A 21,158-nucleotide genomic window follows, 5' to 3' on the forward strand; every position below is an offset into this window, starting at 1 on the left:
AAATTAAATTGCTTATTTAATGAAATGTCTCAAAGCTATGGGCTTTAAATATACCTTTGCTTTTTACCATAGGTCTTTTCTTTTTTAAAATATTTTTAAATGTTTATTTTTATTTTTGAGAGACAGAGCATGAGAAGGGGAGGGGAATAAAGAGAGGGGGACAGAGGATCAGAAGCAGGCTCTGCACTGATAGCAGCAAGCCCAATGTGGGGCTCGAACTCATGAACCAAGAGATAATGACCTGAACTGAAGTTGGCTGCTCAACCAACTGAGCCACCCAGGCACCCCATGCTTTTTACCATAGGTCTTTTCTACACAGGCTGGCTTAATCAGAATGTATACCCCCCTGTTCTATCATTTTATGTTTTGTTCATAGCAACTAATTTTATGTTAAATGGATTCTTTGAACTCCAGCTCCTTCTCCAATTTTGGGAATCTGTGTTATTGTTTGTTTTCAACTAGAGATCATTTACTAACATTGTTGTCTGATTCACTGTGAAATTCTGTTTCCTTCCTGAAATTTCTTTTCCCATGAATAAAATGTCTTATTTTAGGCTTTGTATAATTTAAGTTGGAAGAAATGTTAGGTAAGACATTTCTGTTTAATCAAGTTAGTAAAACCCAAGTTAAATCATTGATTTCAGTTCAGATAAGAGGAAGTATGAAAAGAAGGATTATCTGTTTTCTGTGACTGATTACTCCCTCTTCTTTAGTTAAAAGTAGAAGTCATTCATTCAGTAAGTATTTATTGAGTGCCAAACACTAACTTGACATTGATGGTGAGACAAATATGGAGAATACAACATAGTCGCTACCTTCAAAATGTTTTTAACCTAGTGAAGGAAAAGTATACAAATAATTATATAACAAATATGACTACAAATAATTATAATCCAACACATATTATAGTAAATTCTGTATGCTGTGAAAAAAAGTGCCATAGGCATCCAGAGAAAATAATAATAAATTATTATTAAGGAATTTGGGGAAAGTTTCATAGAGGAAGTGACATTTGAGCTGTTAGGGATTCAAAAATACTGAAATGACACTAAGGTGTCTTTCATAGAGGCAGAACAAGAACTACTGCATGTAGCTTCACATGATGATATTTTCAGGGAGCAAAGTGTAGTGCTGCATGTCTCCATAATAGGGCATATTAAATAGAGGAGGTGAGATTGACTAGGTAGGTTTGGACTAAATTATGAATGCTGTGTTAGGTACTTTCAGTTTTATCCTCTAGGTATCTAAAAGCCAAGGTAGGAAAAGGGGGAATACAGTGATAAGATTATCTCTGTACTTTAAGATGTGATTTGATCTATGTCTTAAGAGAATAAATTTGAAAGCTGTATGGATTATAAAATATTGGAGAAATGAGATATTAAATATAAGCCTACCCATTAGAGGGTACTTTAGAAGTCCAGAAAAGTAATGAAGAGGGCTTAAAGTGGTGTAGTGGCCATGGAAAGGAAAAATGAATTTAGGAGATATAGAAAACTCATGTATAATAAGATATAGAAATTGGGGCGCCTGGGTGGCGCAGTCGGTTAAGCGTCCGACTTCAGCCAGGTCACGATCTCGCGGTCCGTGAGTTCGAGCCCCGCGTCGGGCTCTGGGCTGATGGCTCAGAGCCTGGAGCCTGTTTCAGATTCTGTGTCTCCCTCTCTCTCTGCCCCTCCCCCATTCATGCTCTGTCTCTCTCTGTCCCAAAAATAAATAAACGTTGAAAAAAAAAAAGAAATTTATGAGATGTTTGTGTATGTAAAGAACTGGGAAGAAGTGAAGCTATATACAGACCTTCTAACCTGAGTGACTGGAAAATAAAACAAACATCATGTAGGAAACAAAAAAGTGAGTCATCCAGGGGAAGAGTTAGTCTTGGAAAGGAGAGGACATGCATTTTTTTCTGACATTGGACAGAATGAGAAGAGAAGGATAAAAATAGAAATTTTAATGTGCAAGGAGGTTAGAGAAGTTCATATTTTAAAATGTCTTATGGCACAAAAACAGACACATAGACCAATGGAATAGAATAGAAACCCCAGAACTAGACCCACAAACGTATGGCCAACTCATCTTTGACAAAGCAGGAAAGAACATCCAATGGAAAAAAGACAGCCTCTTTAACAAATGGTGCTGGGAGAACTGGACAGCAACATGCAGAAGGTTGAAACTAGACCACTTTCTCACACCATTCACAAAAATAAACTCAAAATGGATAAAGGACCTAAATGTGAGACAGGAAACCATCAAAACCTTAGAGGAGAAAGCAGGAAAAGACCTCTCTGACCTCAGCCGTAGCAATCTCTTACTCGACACATCCCCAAAGGCAAGGGAATTAAAAGCAAAAGTGAATTACTGGGACCTTATGAAGATAAAAAGCTTCTGCACAGCAAAGGAAACAACCAACAAAACTAAAAGGCAACCAACGGAATGGGAAAAGATATTCGCAAATGACATATCGGACAAAGGGCTAGTATCCAAAATCTATAAAGAGCTCACCAAACTCCACACCCGAAAAACAAATAACCCAGTGAAGAAATGGGCAGAAACCATGAATAGACACTTCTCTAAAGAAGACATCCGGATGGCCAACAGGCACATGAAAAGATGTTCAGCGTCGCTCCTTATCAGGGAAATACAAATCAAAACCACACTCAGGTATCACCTCACACCAATCAGAGTGGCCAAAATGAACAAATCAGGAGACTATAGATGCTGGAGAGGATGTGGAGAAACGGGAACCCTCTTGCACTGTTGGTGGGAATGCAAATTGGTGCAGCCGCTCTGGAAAGCAGTGTGGAGGTTCCTCAGAAAATTAAAAATAGACCTACCCTATGACCCAGCAATAGCACTGCTAGGAATTTATCCAAGGGATACAGGAGTACTGATGCATAGGGGCACTTGTACCCCAATGTTCATAGCAGCACTCTCAACAATAGCCAAATTATGGAAAGAGCCTAAATGTCCATCAACTGATGAATGGATAAAGAAATTGTGGTTTATATACACAATGGAATACTACGTGGCAATGAGAAAAAATGAAATATGGCCTTTTGTAGCAACGTGGATGGAACTGGAGAGTGTGATGCTAAGTGAAATAAGCCATACAGAGAAAGACAGATACCATATGGTTTCACTCTTATGTGGACCCTGAGAAACTTAACAGGAACCCATGGGGGAGGGGAAGGAAAAAAAAAACAGGTTAGAGTGGGAGAGAGCCAAAGCATAAGAGACTGTTAAAAACTGAGAACAAACTGAGGGTTGATGGGGGGTGGGAGGGAGGAGAGGGTGGGTGATGGGTATTGAGGAGGGCACCTTTTGGGATGAGCACTGGGCGTTGTATGGAAACCAATTTGTCAATAAATTTCATATAAAAAAAATAAAATGTCTTATATTTAGTGTAAGGTCATCTGCTAGGTGTCATGGGAAATTTAAGGTATTAGAACTTTGAGGAGAATTGAAAGGATTCAGTTGGTGAAAATAGTCTAGAGTAGATTAAGATTGTGAATGGAAGTATGGCTGAGCAAAATAGAGGGTCCAGCTAGAGTTGATGAGTTCATAGTGGAGCCAGTCAGCTGATAGTTTTTTTTTTTCCATCCTCATTTAAGCCTAGGAGTAAGAATAAAGTAAAACAGTGCATGTTAGCAAGGAGAGAGTGGATAGATTGGGATAATAAGAAAAGATCTTGAGTTGACAGTGGAGTTAATGGAGGATTGGTAATAGGGAGATTGTTTTATTTTGTTTAATTTGTTTTTACTTGAGTATAGTTGACACACAATGTTACATTAATTTCAGGTGTACAACATAGTGATTCAACTTTTGTACGAATTATGGTAAGCTATCATTTGTCACCATGTAATACTATTACAGTATTCCCTATATTCCCTATGCTATGTCTTTTATTTGGTGATAGGAAGATTTTGAATGCTAGTATTTCATAGGTTTTTAATAGGTTTTTTCCAAGACTAAAAGTGATAAATTTGATATCGGAATGATGATTTTTCTATTCTTCAGCTCAGCTTTCAGAATTTTTTCCCCCTTTAATTTAACATGACAATAAGCCTTCCAGAAAGAACTGACAAAGAAAAAGTATACAAAATAAGGGGTGACTGTGTGGCTTAGTCAGTTAAGCGTCCAGCTTTTGATTTCAGCTCAGATCATGATCTCACAGTGGTGAGATGGAGCCCAGCATTGGGCTCTGTGCTGATCATGGAGCCTGCTTAAGATTCTCTCCCTCCCTCATCCTCTGCCCCTCCCCTGCTCATGCTCACACACTCTCTCAAAAAAAGTAAGTATACAAAATAAGAAATACAACTAGTTAGCCCACATTAGAAAAATGCACTGACAATAAAGACATGTGATAAAATGAGATTCAATTTTCATCCATGAAATTAGTAAATATAAAGCAAAGGATAATACTCAGTGCTAAGAAGGGTGCATTAAAACGCTCACGTATTGCTGGTGGTTGTATGAATTGGTACTCTCTTTTGATAACTAGAATGGCAAACAGGTATCAAGGACCCTAAAATGTTTACAGTTCTTCACCCAGTAATTTCACATGGGGTATTATAGTCTTCATTAATGAAATAATTCTATACATGGAAAAAGTTTTATGAATAAAAACATAAATCAAAATGCTATTTGCAATCCTAAAACTTTGGAAGTAAATTAAATGTCTAACAGTGGGGTCAACCAAAATAAATCAACACTGAATGAATTTTATGGATAAAAATATGTTTCAAAGCACTATATATAATCCTGAAACTTTGAAAACAAGTTAAATGTCCAAAAATAGTGTTGACAAAAATAGTTTATTCACTGAAAGAACTCGTGCTTTCATTAAAAAATGAGTTTGTGAAAAGATACATTATAATAAGGTATATAATTGTTTTTACTGTATGATTAATACTCTATGTTAAGAGACTGAACTGAACCATAGCTAAACATGAATATTTTTCTCCTTTCTTTATGTTCCAAATAACTTGCATACATTCTATTTACATTTAAAAATTATTCAAAACCAATTCAGTGGAGAACTTGGTATTTAAAAATATCTTCTGACAAATATTTCCATAAAACAAGGAATCCTCCTGTGACAGACAATTTTTATATTATTTTGTATATGGATGCATTCAAAACAGGGTATATTAATATTTACTATTTATTTTATTAATATGGAAGATTATTCCTTAGTACTAGCATTTCTTTATAGAAGGTGATGGTTTTCAGATATGAAATAAAATAACATTTTTTTACTAAAAAATAAAAATCTGGTGATGTTCATGTTGAGAGAAAAAGTTATTGATGCATATTCACTAGTAGTATATTGAGGGAGTAGAGAATGCTGGTTGCAGAAATGTTCTCATTAGCTTTGGTTGAACCACACTGCTTCAGGGAGGAGCAATGGAGTCTGCCTCTGCTGTGAGATTTGAAACATTCCTATTTCCACTAAGCCCATTCTATTTTACCACATCTCCAAGAGAAATTTTATATTAATTTCACTTAGCTGTGGTGTTGGTCCTAGTTACTTGGCAAAAAGTGGAGAAGAGAAAAGCAGGAAAGAAGGACGTATGCTTGAAATGGCCAAGCACTGAGCTAGACCCTTCACATACAACTCGTTTTATCCTTAAACCATCGTTATGAGCTAGGTGTCCTCAATGACATTTTATAGAAAAGGAAACTGATGCTCAGATAATTTAATTAATTTGTCCAAGGTTACATAATTATTAAGTAACAGAGCTGAAATCTGAACCCAGGATTATTTGATGCAAAATTGGTACATTTATGGAATGATGTTTATATTAGGAATAAAGGGGGAAGATACCTCATATGGCTGTTTCCAAATCTCTCAGTTTAATTAGATAATCCATGAACTATAATTATTGGCTACTTACATTTATGTACTAACAAATATTTTAGCACAATTTATATATTTGATGGATAAAATATAATTAGAAAAGTAAATAATTTACTTTATATACAATGTATTATTGCAAAGACAAATTACAAAAAAATTGAATAGCTTTTTTGTTTTGGATGTCTGTGCCAATAATTTCTTCCATTAAAAGGGATAACTGAGAGCTAAAGGATTTATAACTAATTACAGCAAAGAGAGATAATATGTGACTTTAGGAATTTAGGGTGTTTCCAAAATACTAGTTACTCAGAGGCATTAGATGTGCATAAAAAGAAGGACTTCACATTAGGACATATTCACATTTTTATTTCTACTTCTATTGTATTTTATTATTATTATTTTTTTAGAGAGAGAACATGAGTCAGAAAGAGGGGCAGAGGGAGAGACAGAGAGACAGAGAGAGAGACAGAGAGAGAGAATTCTAAGCAGGTTCCACACTCAGCACAAAGCTGTACACAGGGCTCCATTCCACGACCCTGGGTGATGACCTGAGCCGAAATCAAGAGTTGGATGCTCAGCCGACTGAGCCACCCAGACGCCCATATTCACATTTTTACATAACTACTTCCCCAATGATATGAGCTAAACCTTTGAGGAGTCTTAGTGTAAAATTCATTATGTTATGAGGAAATTCTCACAAGCTTGTTCCATAAAATGAAACAAAATGCATAATGAGGGTCTAAGATATATTCATTTTGACAACATAACATGATATTTAAAGTTTTAAAAGCGCTTAGGATCTTTTTTTTTTTTTTTTTTTTTGCCAAGGTTTCTGGAAGGTAGTATTTTACATCTGTTTTGTTGAAAATGTATTAAGAATGAATTACAGGGGTTCATGGGTGGCTCAGCTCAGTCAGTTGAGCTTCTAACTTTGGCTCAGGTCATGATCTCATGGTTCATGTGTTTGAGCCCCAAATCAGACTTTGCACAGACAGCATGGGGCCTGCTTTGGATTCTTTGTCTCCCTCTCTCTCTGCCTCTCCCCTACTTGTGCTCTCTTTCTCTCTCTCAAAAATAAACATTTTATTTTTTTAATTTTTTTTCAACGTTTTTATTTATTTTTGGGACAGAGAGAGACAGAGCATGAACGGGGGAGGGGCAGAGAGAGAGGGAGACACAGAATCCGAAACAGGCTCCAGGCTCCGAGCCATCAGCCCAGAGCCCGACGCGGGGCTCGAACTCACGGACCACGAGATCGTGACCTGGCTGAAGTCGGACGCTCAACCGACTGCGCCACCCAGGCGCCCCAATAAACATTTTTTTAAAAATTAAAAAAAATGAATTACAGTGTCCTCTTTTGCATCCTTCTTTCTTTCATTTCTACCTTTTTTTGTTTTGTAAGAATCTAGGCATCTTTCATTTTTGCTCTTTCTCCCTTCTTCTGGGCAGAGTATCTGGAGTATTCAGCTACTCCTACTCCTCCTGAGACCATCAAGTATTCAATTTATGACAGGTGTTTAGAATGATATTGTCTAGTATGCATGATTTCTACAACCTAACTCTGAAGTTTCTTTCACCAAAGTCGCTCTTACCACCCATCTTTAGTTCCATAAACTTTCCTTGAAGTGTATTTTGTGTCAAGTAGTATGGTAGGTTCCAGAGCACACCTATAGGTCAGAGTTACTATGGTAGAAATACTCATTGCCCAGAGGAGAAGAAAGAAAACCTGACCTGTTTTCCTGCCTACCGTTATAAAATTTAAAGCAACAACATTTTAATAAATATCACATTTTTAAAGTAATTTAAACCTTAATTAAACAAAACAACTAACTGTAAACTTTAGGTGACAATGTTTTGAACACTCAATTTTTGATGAAAAATCACAGAGAAAGGAAATCATCTATTTTTTAAATTTGAACTATAATTGGAAATCACTGGCTTTTATGGAATTATTTCACACAATTAGTAATGATTAGGCAGTCTTCTATTACATCTGCTTCTAAGCAGAAGTTTCTATTTTATAGTTTTTCTATTAAGAGTTTTTAAGCAGTCTTCTCTGGGATCCATTTGTTTTTGTTTTTGATATTCTTAATAATTTGAGCTAATATAGTGTAACCAAAATGTACATGGATGTCTGTTTTGTGATATTTAAATTTATGTTTTGTTTGTTTTTCATTTCAGGAAGCAGAAGCTCAGGCAAAGCAGCAAGCATGAACCTGAAACATTCTGCCTTAAGCATCTTGAAAAAGGAATCTCTATTGCTCTTAAAATTATCTTCAAAAGAAATCAGCTTAATGTTGAGATAATAGATTATTTGGTGTTTTCACATGCAAACAATCAAAATGAATAATACATAATTAAAATGTGAATATTATGATGAGGAGAATGAGAAGTGAACAAAATTTTTAGATGTCATGGAATAGTATTGTTATCTGCCAAGGCATTTTATATACTTCAGTGATTGTAAAAAAGAAAAAAAAAGACCTGTGCCTTTTCTGGTATTATTGCAGCTTTTAAAACAGAGCAAAAGAATCTGTCTCTTGTTCCAAAATTGCCTCATTAATTTTAGCTAACAAAAATATGTACCCTTTGATATAACATTATTGTGATTAAAAAGCAGTTGCAGGTAATTTTTATATGTCAGACATTGTAATTTCTTATGGTAATTATAACATTCCCATTATTTTGTAATTGAAATTTTTATGTACTAAACAGGTTTTTTATGCTTCTAAATGTAGCCCTTTATTGTTTACTTCAGTGATCAGAACAGATGATCTCCTACAAAAAAAAACCAAAAAACAGATATGTTCAATTGACAAGTTCCTCGCTTAACTGCAGAGCTATGATGCAATTATGTTTCTAAGTTGCTTGCCTCAGTGAAACATGTATATATATATATATATATATATATATATATATACATATACATATATTATGAAAGTGGGCTAGCATGTAATTTTAAAATGGCATTCTTTTGCAAAAAGCTCAGGCTTCTAATTATTACAAAATAGGTCAGCACTCAATGCCCAAGTCTGGTTTTCCTTAGGTCTTTGCTAAAAAAAATCTTAATGGTTCACACTTTTAAATCAACTTGTGGTCATGAATGCCACTACCTCTCAGATATTTGACATGTTTGTTTCAGCTTGGGCACATATTGTATGAATATGTAAATCTAAGCAGAGAGAATCTTTTCTATGCTTCTATTCCAGTGATAACACAAGTATCAGATAAAAGAGTCAATTTTTAAAATATTAATTATGAAAACTTGTAAGAAAACAAAAAGTATTATGACTTAATTACTTACCCAGAAGATATACATATTGTACCTTAGTTCCACACTACTTTATTACTTAAAAAAAACCACCTTTTACTTTAAATTACCTTACCCTATCATTTGATGTGTGCAAGTCTGTGTTCTATGCCAAAATCAACATACAGTGAAGACATAGTTTTGTTTACTGAGATTCAAACTTAATGTGATGCTTTACAATAAACTCAGTCCTTTTAGAAACATATTTTACGTGTTCCTGGAGTTTCTAAATAGTATAATAGTAATTTTAGATGAGTAATACATGTTTTAGAAAGTGGGAAAGGAGAAAAGAAAAAATGACAGAAAATAATTTAAATGTAATTTCTAAATTTCCTTTTTTAGGATTCTAAATTTTGCTATATACACTAGAATTAAACAGAATTATTCCATTGTTTTGTCTACAAAAATATGCCATAGAGAACTCTAGAGAAAACAGGGTGCCTTGTAATTGATTCTGGAAAATGCTAGAAAAATGTTTGGTCAATATTTTCTCCTGAGCTTTATTAAATGCTGATTTATGAAGTTTTGGGATGATGGGGGACTCATGGGGTCCAGAGCCAATGGCCAAGAGAGAATTCTTGAAGATGTCTTTGGTGCAAAAAGTTTATTTTATTCAAGCATGGGGACAGGACCCATGGGTAGGAAGAACTGCACTGAGGTCGTGACAGGTAACTCATTATATATCCTCAGCTTGGGAGGAGATCAGGGATAGAATAAGTCTCTAAGGAATTTTGGAAGCAAGGTTTCCAGGACCTTGAGGGGCTAGTGGTTGCTAGGAAAATGCCATTTATTACTGTTTAATAAAACCTCAGTCATAAGACCCTTCAGATGTATATCAGGAGACCATAAGCTTGGAGTATGATTGCCAGCATGTGTCTTGGGGCAGTTGAGATAAAGGAACTTGACTTACAGGATCCTTGAGGCTGGGAAAAAAGGTAAGATTCTCTTTTGCCCCTAGCAAATTGTCATCATCTAAGCAGCTGAGCTGAGCTCCTAGAGGTCGGTCACTCTGCTGATTTCAAGGACTTGTCAATTGGCTGTAGGCAGTAAGGGAATTTAATTTTTCATTTGCCTTAGTTTCCCACATTACCATGGTAAGCACTTAAACCCCTTTCCTTTGTTTTTGGGTAGCCAGGAGTGTCTGAGAAATATCACACATATTCCACCTGGGCAGGGGAGTTGGGGGAGAGCCAGCCTGTATTTTGCCCTCAGCTTGCCCCAAGTTCCCTCATCACTGATAATGTTTCTTGCAGTATTCTAAGTGGACAATTATTTTATACTTATTCATTCAAAATCATATTTCTATTCATTTGAATTATGAGAAAAGTAATAGTACTAAATTATAATATTCTTAAATGATAATGACAAATAGTACATGGCAAATCCCTATTACTTCTGTTGGCTCACTATCCTATCATTAATCATGGTGAATTATTTTGATATTATAAATGGGAGTACAAGAAATAATACTATGAACATGAAGAGTTAATCATTCCTCCAACAGTTCAGTGTCTCACAAATACCTTCTTCATAATTTTTGAAATCATTGCTGATGAGGTTTTTGGGGTGATGGTGGAGTTTGTAGGGTTTGGAGCTTATGGCCAAGAAAGAATTCTTGAAGACGTCTTTGGTGCAAAAAGTTGATTTTATTAAAGCACAGGGACAGGACCCATGGGCAGAGCTGCCCCGAACCCTGTGGAGAGACTGGTTATATATATTTGGGAGTTGGGGGAGATAAAATCAAGGGGAGTTTCCAATGAGATTTTCATATGCTAAAGAAGACTCACAGGATACTGAAGGCCTAGCTATTGTCAAACTAAGGTGGTTTTTCCCTCTAGCAAAGCATTAGCTTTAAGACAGTAGGGAGTGCTTAGAGAAAAGTTTTACCCTGCCTGCCTCAAGTATTTGTCAATGGGCTGCAGGTTATAAGGAAATTTAATTCTATCTGCCATTTCCTTCTGCTTTTGTTTCCCACATCTTTCCCCCTGAAAACTTTTGACTCTTAAAATCTTTAAGGTTTCTGAGGGTGGAAGGTATTTTCTTCTGTAACTTCTTCCTGCTGAACAGGGGTGTAGAGATGTCCCTAACTGTGTGTCAACATTGGTCAGTTGGGTGTTCATATACAGGAGTTACCAAAGGCAAAGGCAGCCAATCTAAGGTAGACAACATATATGAACCTCCTTGAGTAGAAAAGATCATCTGTCAGCTAGAAGTTATGGTGGTGAAGGAGTCTTGGCACCAGGCAGACACCAGAAAAGACAACAAAATAAGGTTAATATTATGAGAAAGAGAAGCCAAAAAAAAAAAAATCTCCAGTCCTTTATTGTCATTTGAAGAGAAATTTAAGGTCTTCCACTGGTTCATGAAAGGGCGGGCCTACGCCAGCCGACTCCATCTTGTTCTGTGTCCTTCACCTTGACCACACCTCCTCCCCTCGAGTAAACCCTCCCTCACCTGCCGGACCCTTCCCCAGGACCCCTCCCCAGCCAATCGGCTGAGGCCATAGCCATCACCTCACCAACTGCCCCCAGGCCCCAATAAAACCTTTGTCCTTTTGAAACTCGCTCTCTTTCCCTGGTATCTCACCGATGCGTCGGTGCAGGTAGGGGATTGAGCTCGAGCTAGCTCGAATAAAGGCTCTTTGCTTTTGCATCGGACTCGGCTCCCTAGTGGTCTTTGGGGATCACGAATTCTGGGCATAACAGTTCACAGGAATAAGAAGGCATGTCAGCTGGCATACTATGATTGGAAAAAAAAAAAAGGATGAAATAGGCAGAGAGGGAAAGGACTAGGATCTGAGGTCCCTGGGTGGGGAAAGACACATTTTGGAACAATGCTGGGAGTGTCTGACCACAGCAACCCACCCTGGGCATAAAAGTTCCTCTTAAGAATGTAACAGACACTGCCTACTCCCCCTCAGGTTTCCCTCTGGAATTTGACAAAAGACCTAAGTGCGGCCATAGACAACCCCTCATAACAACGAAAACAAGCCAATCAGGCATGGACAACCCAGCACCTAGAGCTATCAAGACAATAAGGGTAAGGGCACCTGGGTGGCTCAGTCGGTTGAGCATCCGACTTCGGCTCAGGTCATGATCTCATGGTCTGTGAGTTCAAGCCCTGTGTTGGGCTCTGTGCTGACAGCTCAGAGCCCGGAGCCTGCTTCGGATTCTGTGTCCCCCTCTTTCTCTGACCCTCCCCCGCTCATGCTCTCTCTCTCTCTGTCAAAAATAAATAAACACTAAAAAAAAAAAACAAAAGACAATAAGGGTAGAACCTGAGAAGGAATAAGGGAGAAGGGAAGAGGGAGGGCTGACCAGAACCTTATAAAACAAGGACCCTTGCCTAGAGTTCTCAGGCATTCACTTCCGAACGTCCCTTCTCTGTAAACAGAGCTTTCCTACTATTCTTCCTTTCTAATCTTATACTCTAATAAATTTTCCCTGCTGCTCATTTTGTGTCCACCTCTTTGTTCTTCAAAGTGGCAAGGCAATGAATTCTGTGCTTTGTGGTAAAAAATCCTGCAACAATACTAGATTCCTGTGAGGAAGGTACAGGTTTAATTCTTTAGAAAAATTTTTTTAACGTTTATTTATTGAGACTGAAAGGATGGGCCTACACCGGCCAACTCCATCTTGTTCTGTGTCCTTCACCTTGACCATGCCTCCTCCCCTTGAGTAACCTCCCGCTCACCTGCCTAACAGGACTCGGACCCTTCCCCAGCCGGTGCAGGTAGGGGATTGAGCTCAAGCTAGCTCGAATAAAGGCTCTTTTGCTTTTACATCGGACTTGGCTCCCTGGCGGTATTTGAGGATCACGAATTCTGGGCATAACAGAGACACGAAAGAGATAGAGCTTGAGCAGGGGAGAGGCAGAGAGAGGTGGAGACACAGAATTCGAAGCAGGTTCCAGGCTCCAAGCTGTCAGCACAGAGCCCGACATGGGGCTTGAAGTCACAAACCGTGAGATCATGATCTGAGCTGAAGTCAGACGCTCAACCGACTGAGCCACCCAGGTGCCCCCAGGTTTAATTCTTGATATAGGAGTCCATGAGTAATGGCCTTCTAATTTAACTACAGTGGGATTCCATAATATGACTCAGTAGAGGCCCTTCCATTTTGGAGTTAAATCCCTTACCTGTAGTAGACTTCTAATCCTTTAAATAAACCATATTTCCTTCGTTTATATGGGGTGGGTTTCTAATAACTACAGATAAGGTTTAGGGAGACTATGACTTGTATATTCATTTAGAGATGTATGAGTTAACCTGGGCTCAAGGAATAATTTAATAAAGCACTATAGTCTTTTCATAAAATTGTTGGGAAAATCCATCCCATTCTAGTTTTTTAAATAAATAATATACCCATTGGGACCTGTTACTATCCCCACAGAATAACAAGCAAGAAGATTGTCCATACCTGTTCTATTGTGACAATATCTCTGAAGTTTACCTCAAGTTGTCTAGCTTAGGCAAACAACATTTAAAGACTATCAGAGCTAAAATTTAACATCCAGAAATGTGCATTATTAAAATAATTTTTCTCTCTAGTAACCCTCATTTCTGGAGATAATCAAATCAAGACTAATTCATTTGTAAAACAAGTCCAGTTTTAACAACCTTGGCCTAATTATTTACATGAACTCATCAAGAGTAGTGATTGATCATACAGATCTTTTAAATTTGCTTTGCTGGAACTTTTCATAAGAAATCTAGATTGAATGTTTAGTGGCTCTCCAAGCCAGAAGCCAAGTATTGCCATCAGATATGCCTGCAATACCTGTAGATTTGGGCAAATTCCTCTTCAGAAGGTCCTCAAAGTATCCTGAGTTTCCTGCAACTGCCAGGAAGTGACATTCTTTACTCAACTGGTAAGACTGCTGGGAACTCTGTAAAGCAAGGCACCAGGCCAACATTTCCAAGGAGCTTTATGGCTCCATGTTTTATAAAGCCAACCCTAGTTCCTTAAAGCTGTCTGATCATATCTGACTCTATGAATGCCATCCTCAAATAAGACATTCCAGTCAAAGTCTTGGTAAAATTACCAGTATTTCCAACAGTGACCTGTTATAAGATGAACAGATTTTTATTGAACTTATGCAAACAATTGTAATTCCCATGAAAGAAAGAATACTCATTGAGAGTTTTTTGAATTTCAGGGGAATTATGTAGAGAGAAAAGATAAATGCTTCAGTTTACAAATAAATACTTTATGACATTTTTGTATATCATAGATATCTTAAGAGACAGTTTCCTTAATCTGGAAGAGGAAACATTAGAGAACCAGCAATATTTTCAACAAGAATCAAAACTATAATCTTCCTCAGTTCATTTAATCCCATGTTCAGTTTAATTCAATCCCAATTATCATGTGAGCAACACGTTAAAGTTTTAGGTTACAGAAGACTGAAAGCTATCTTAACAATTACCCATGAAAACTTTGAGACAGAATTAACCATCATTTTAAGTCATCTTTTTTGTTAACAAATTGCAATAAAGACAGCACAAGCTTATTTATCTTCAATAATCTTAGTTAGAATAAGAGTTTTATATTTAATGTTGATAACTCTAAAGATATGTCTATTTTAATTAAACCAACAAAATTAAATTAGCTTAAACACTAAATATGTTCCACTTGCATCCACTTAAAAGACAATCTGTTCCCCATTATCAATTTTCACCTGAGACACTGGTGGCAAAATCTGAAGTAGGCAGTCCAAATGAGTGCTCTTTGCTCCTAGACAGCCAGTGGTGCCTGAGGAGGCACCGAGAATGGTATAGAATCAGCTTTTCAGGCCACACCCGAGGTGGTGCAGAAACAGGAGAAGGCAGAAGAGGTGAAATGCTGCCAGCAGGTAGAGAAAGAGTTCCCAGTTCTACATCTTGTCAGCTCAGACAGAGGAGCAGATGCCTTGTTTTTTTGTTTTCCACCAACTAGTGGAATTAGGCAGTCCATGTCAGGTCAGAATAGACAGGGAATTTCCCCAAAACAAAGGGAGTTTTGGCAGCTGCTCTGCTTGGGAATATTCCTTAAAGTCCCCGTCCTGGGGTAGACTAACCATTTGGTTCCAGTTAAAGCCATTACCCAGGATATGAATGAAAGAGAAGCTCCCATTATTAGGAACAGTGAGAGAGAGTCAGTATCCCCTTCATTAGGGATGGCCTGTGTTTCCTCCAGCAACCTGAGTTTATTTGGAGGAGGCCAGTTTAGATAAGAGGCCTTTAGATCCAGGTCATGATTTAGAGCCATGAAGGTCTGGGCCTAGGAGACCTTTGTCGATTTGCCCTGTTTCCTGCAGAAGAGATCTAACTGCTAGATCCTACAAAGGCCATGCAGTGTTACAGGATATCAGTCCTTTCCTAAATATTGTAATCTGAATTGTTTCCAGTGGGTTAAAAAAGCATCTCAAGGGAGAGTCCTTGGGAACAGAAGAGAAAAAATAGAGAAGGTCCATTACCACAAAGATCCCCCTTGACTCCTGGGTGGTGTCCCATGCTCAGGATATATCAGATGTTCCTTGTGTCAAAGCGACCTGAGGCATCCATCAAACGAAGTCAAAGGTCGAGGATCCACCAAACGGCTGTTAGAAACCCCTGTAGGAGGGAGGCCAGCCCTCCCCCCACTTCCCCATTGCATTCTAGACTACAAGTGGGGGCTGGCATATGGACCAAGTTTGCCTTGTTAAGAAGGCCTTGCTGTGCCATCCTGTGGCTTGTCATGTGGAGAAGGCGATGTTGTGCCTTGGTGGCCATGTAACACACTGTGGCTTCCCTTGCAGAGAAAGCCATGAAAAACCAGCCATTTTTAACCCATGGAAAACACTGGAAAAGTTTTACAAAATTACCCAATTCTGTAGTTGAGGACAATGACAGAAAGCAGTAAAGCTAGAAATCCATCATGATCTAAGCAAAATTCCAACACATGTAGTCCTTACAGCTGACTTCCTAGGAAATGGTCCCCAGTTGGGTTTTATTTCAATCAGGTACTGGTTTCAGGTGGCTCCCAGTGGAGGTCTCACAACCAGAAGGGGCCAGACCAGGGATGTGGAGGGGATCCCATTAGACCAATGAGGAGGAAATTTCTCACAGGAATCTTAAGACTGGCAGCATGCTAGTCACTTAGGTGGCTGTCCCATGTCCAAAACAGACAACTTTGTATAAAGACAGGAATAAAGAGAGGGCATCAAGTTTCTGGATCTTATTACCATTCTGGCCAGGGTACTAACTTCCAGCCAAAAGGCAGGCTTTCTCCTCCCCATAGAGTAGCCATGGGCAAGAAAATTGTAGCCTGAGCAATTGACATGAAATTGTTCCAATAAGACCATACTCCTCAAAAAGGCCCCTGAAATGAGAGTAAAGGAAGAAAAGGGAAACTACTCACCAAATTTGCACCACTCAGAGTCCAGATGAAAGGGCGCATAGTCTGGCATTTGGGCACAAAATATGATGAGTATTTTGGGAGGTGATGGTGGGGTTCATGGGGTTCTGAAACGATGGTCAAGAAAGAATTCTTGAGATATCCTTGGTGGAAATATCATGATTTTATTAAAGCACAGCGACAGGACCTGTGGACAGGAAGAGCTGACCCAGATGCTGTGGAGAGACTGGTTATATATATATATATATATATATATATATATATATTTGGGAGTTGAGGGAGGTAAAGTCAAGGGGAAGTTTCCAATGAGATTTTCATATGCTAAAGAAGACTCACAAGTACTGGAGGCCTGGCTATTATCAAACTAAGGTTGTTTTCCCCTTTAGCAAAGCATTAACATTAAGAAAGTAGGGAGTTCCCGGAGGAAAATTATACTCTAACTGCCTCAACTATTTGTCAATGGGTTGCAGGTTATAAAGAAATTTAATTCTATCTGCTATTTCCCTCTGCCTTTGTTTCCCATATCAATTGCTATTCTTGACATGGACATGGAAAGAGAAAGAAATTAACATTTAATTCAATTGTTTGATAGATTGTTATAGTTGTATTCTATGCTCAGAATAATGAAGGTGGTTTATTGAAAACAATGTCAACCTATTTCATTCTTCAAATTTACCTTGTCTTCCATGAAACATTTTAGTTTGTCTTTAACTATTTTCTATTTCAATCCAAATTTTCACAAGATGGAATTAGACACTATAACATCTTTGGAATTATATGTTCCATTGGTGTGTTTTCTCATATGAGAAATAAATCTCATAATGTTGCCAATATGAAATTTTGAAAAACCAAAATATTTTCCATTCTATATGAAGAGATTATGTTTCAAAACGTAAGGGTCAACACATTATATATACATACTTATGAATTATAGTGTTAAAAGGCATGTTTCACACTTATTTTCATGAGCACTGAGCAATACATGGAATTGTTGAATTGTTACATTGTACACTTAAAACCAATACAACACTGTATGTTAACTACATTGGAATTTTTTAAACTACCAAATAAGTTAACAATGTCAAAACTAGAATCCTTCAAAAGCAAATGATATATTTGAGATGTTTATATTTACTAGGCTGTACCTTACTATATATAAATTTAAATTAAAAGGATAGATTGAATCTTCCTAAATTGAAATCTTTCATTTTGTCAGTGTCCTTTAGCACCATATGCTAGTAGATATAAGTGGATACAAAAAAAGCAAGTGAAGTTCTGAATATTAAGGTGAGATTTATAAAGAGTTTTCACAAAATTTGCCTCGAAAATACAACCCTTGCTACCTTCACGAAAATTTCTATTTTCAACAAACAATGCAAATTGGTTCTTGATTATATTGCTAAATGTCAACATTTATTTGAGAATCTTAGTGGAGGGGTAAATAGAATTTTAAATAAACGTTTTTCTCTTCCTTATGATCTTCTTTTCTTTTCTTCTTCTTCTTTTTTTTTTTTTTTGAGTATAGTTGACACACAATGGTACATTAGTTTCAGGTTTACAACTTAGTGATTTGACAAGTTTATACATTATGCTATTTTCACCACAAGTGCAGCTACCAGCTGTGTCATTACATTGCTATTGCAATATCATTGACTATTCCTTATGCTCTGCTTTTTATTCCCATGACTTACTCATTCCATAACTGGAGGCCTGTATCACCCTCTTTCCTTTACCCATTTTGCCAGACACCAATGTTTATTTATTTTTTTTAGATTTCATTTATGAGTGGAATCATATGGTAGTTGTCTTTCTCATCTGACTTGTTTCACTTAGCATAATACCCTCTAGGTCCATCTATAATATCTCAGATGGCAAAATCTCATCCTTTTTTATGGCTGTGTAATATTGTGTATATATACCATATTTTCCTTATTCATTTGTCTATTGGTGGACACTTAGGTTTGCTTCCATGTCTTGGCTACTGTAAATAATGCTGTAATAAACATAGGGTGCATATATCTTTTTGAGTTGATGTTTTTGTTGTCCCTGGGTAAATACTCAATAGTGGAATTATTGGGTCACATGATATTCCTATTCTTAAATTTTTAAAAGTTTATTTATTTATTTTGAGAGAGCGAGAGAGCGCGCATGTGTGCATGCGTGTGGGGGGAGGGAAGGGCAGAGAGAGGGGGACAGAGAGAGAGTCCCAAGCAGGCTCTACACTGCCAATTCAGAGCCTGACACGGGGCTGGAAATCACGAACCATGAGATCATGACCTGGCCCAACATCAAGAGTTGGATACTTAACCAACTGAGCCACCCAGGTGCCCCTCTATTTTTACTTTTTGAGGAATCCTCATACTGTTTTCCACAGTGGCTGTGCCAATTTATATTTCCACCAACGGTGCAAAAATGTTCTTTTTTCCCCATATCTTCACCTACACTTGTTGTTTCTTGTCTTTTTGATTTAGCCATTCTAACAGGTGTGAGGTGATATCTTATTGTGGTTTTGATTCGCATTTCCCTGATGATTACTGATGTTGAGTATTTTTTGATGTGTCTGTTGTCCATCTGTATCTCTCTTCCAAAAATGTTTATTCAGGACTTCTGCCCATGTTTTGATTGGATTATTTGCTGTTTTGGTGTTGAGTTGTATGAGTTCTCTATGTATTTTGGATATTAACCTGTTATCAACTACATCTTTTGCAAATATATTCTGTTCAGTAGATTGTCTTCTTGTTTCCTTGATGTTTTCCTTCACTGTACAAAAGCTTTTATTTTGATGTAGTCCCAATAGTTTGTTTTTCCTTTGTTTCCCTTACCTGAGAGGACATATTTAGAAAAATTAATATCAGAAAAATTACTGCCTGTGTTCTCATGTAGGGATTCTATGCTTTCCAGGCTCACATTTAGGCCTTTAATTGATTTTTAGTTTATTTTTGTGTGTGGTGTTAGAAAGTAGTCCAATTTCATTCTTTTACATGTAGCTGTTCAATTTTACCAGAAATATTTGTTGAAAAGAATGCCTTTTCATTGTATATTTATGCTTCCTTTGTCATAGATTAATTGACCATATAAATGTGGGTTTATTTCTGGGGTCTCTATTCTGTTCTACTTATCTATGTTTCTATTTTCGTGCCAATACCACATTGCTTTGATTACTACAGCTTTGTAATAGATCTTGAACTCTGGAATTCTGATACCCCCAAGTTGATTCTTTCTTGTGATTGCTTTCACTATTTTGGCCTTCTGTGGTTCCACACAAATTTCAGTATTATTTGCTCTAGTTTTGTGAAAATTGCTATTGGCATTTTGAGAGAGATTGCACTGAATGTGTAGATTCCTTGGGTAATATGGACATTTTGACAATATTAATATTTCTAATACATGAGCATGGAATATCTATTTGCTTATATCATCATCAGTTTCTTTCATCAGTGTTTTATAATTTTCAGAGTACAGAACTTTCACCTCTTTAGTTGAGTTTATTTCTACATATTTTATTCTTTTTGGATCATTAGTAAATGGTATTTGTTTTTAAATTTCTCTTTCTGTACAAGGGAAGAAAGGTCATGAATCATGAAGGCAGACCTAGGGAACTCAGTGACTTATTAAAATGTAATAACATTCTTATAGTATCCCAGAAATGAAGAAAGAGAAAAAGGATCAGAAGGTTTATTCAAACATATTATGGCTGAAAACTTCCCTAATCTGGGGAAAGACACAGACATCAAAATACAAGAAGCACAGAGAACTCCCATTAAATTCAACAAAAGCCAATCATCATGAAGACATATCATAGTCAAATTAAAATTATTCAGTTGAGGAAATAATCCTGAAAGCAGCAATGGTAAAAAAGACTCACAAGTAATATCATTTTCAATAGGGAAAAGCCAAGAGCCTTTCACATACAGTAAGGAACAAGACAAGGATGTCCACTCTCACCATTACTTTTTAATGTAGAACTGGAAGTCTTAGCCTCAGCAATCAGACAACAAAAAGAAATAAAAGGCATTGAAATCAGCAAGAAAGAAGTCAAACTCACTGTTTCCAGATGACATGATACTCTATGTAGAAACCCCACAAGACTCCATCAAGAAATTGCTAGAACTAATATATAAATTCAGCAAAGTTTCGGAATATAAAATCAACCTGCAGAAATCTATTGCATTTCTATACACCAATAATGAAGAAATAGAAAAAGAAATCAAGACAACGATTCCATTTGCAATTGCACCAAAACAATGATACCTAGGGATAAACCTAATGAAAGAGGTAAAAGATCTGTACTTTGAAAAATATAGAACTGAAAAGAACACAAAGAAATGGAAAAGCATTGTATGCTCATGGATTAGAAGAACAAACACGGTTAAAATGTTTATACTATCCAAAGCAATCTACACATGTAACAAAAATCCTTATCAAAATACCACCATCATTTCTTGAAGAACTAGAACAAACAATCTTAAAATATGTATGGAACCACAAAAGACTCTGAATAGACAAAGCAATCCTGAAAAAGAAAAACAAAACTGGTGACATTACAACTCCAGGTTTTAAGCTATATTACAAAGCTGTAGTCATCAAGATAGTATAGTTCTGGCACAAAAACAGA

General features: G+C 37.0%; 1 protein-coding gene across 3 annotated transcripts in view; it reads left to right on the forward strand.

The window, feature by feature from the left end:
• Positions 1 to 9,372, forward strand: part of SH3BGRL (SH3 domain binding glutamate rich protein like) — an 86,668-nt gene extending 77,296 nt beyond the window's left edge. For all 3 annotated transcript variants that reach the window (XM_011291813.4, XM_045050650.1, XM_019824031.3), the window contains exon 4: positions 8,039 to 9,372. In XM_011291813.4, the coding sequence (XP_011290115.1) occupies positions 8,039 to 8,071 (33 nt within the window). In that variant the 3' untranslated portion in view covers positions 8,072 to 9,372. The remainder of the gene's footprint in view (positions 1 to 8,038) is intronic.
• The last annotated feature ends 11,786 nt before the right edge of the window (positions 9,373 to 21,158 follow it).

This window comes from Felis catus, chromosome X, assembly GCF_018350175.1.
Source record: "Felis catus isolate Fca126 chromosome X, F.catus_Fca126_mat1.0, whole genome shotgun sequence".
NCBI lineage: Eukaryota > Metazoa > Chordata > Mammalia > Carnivora > Felidae > Felis > Felis catus.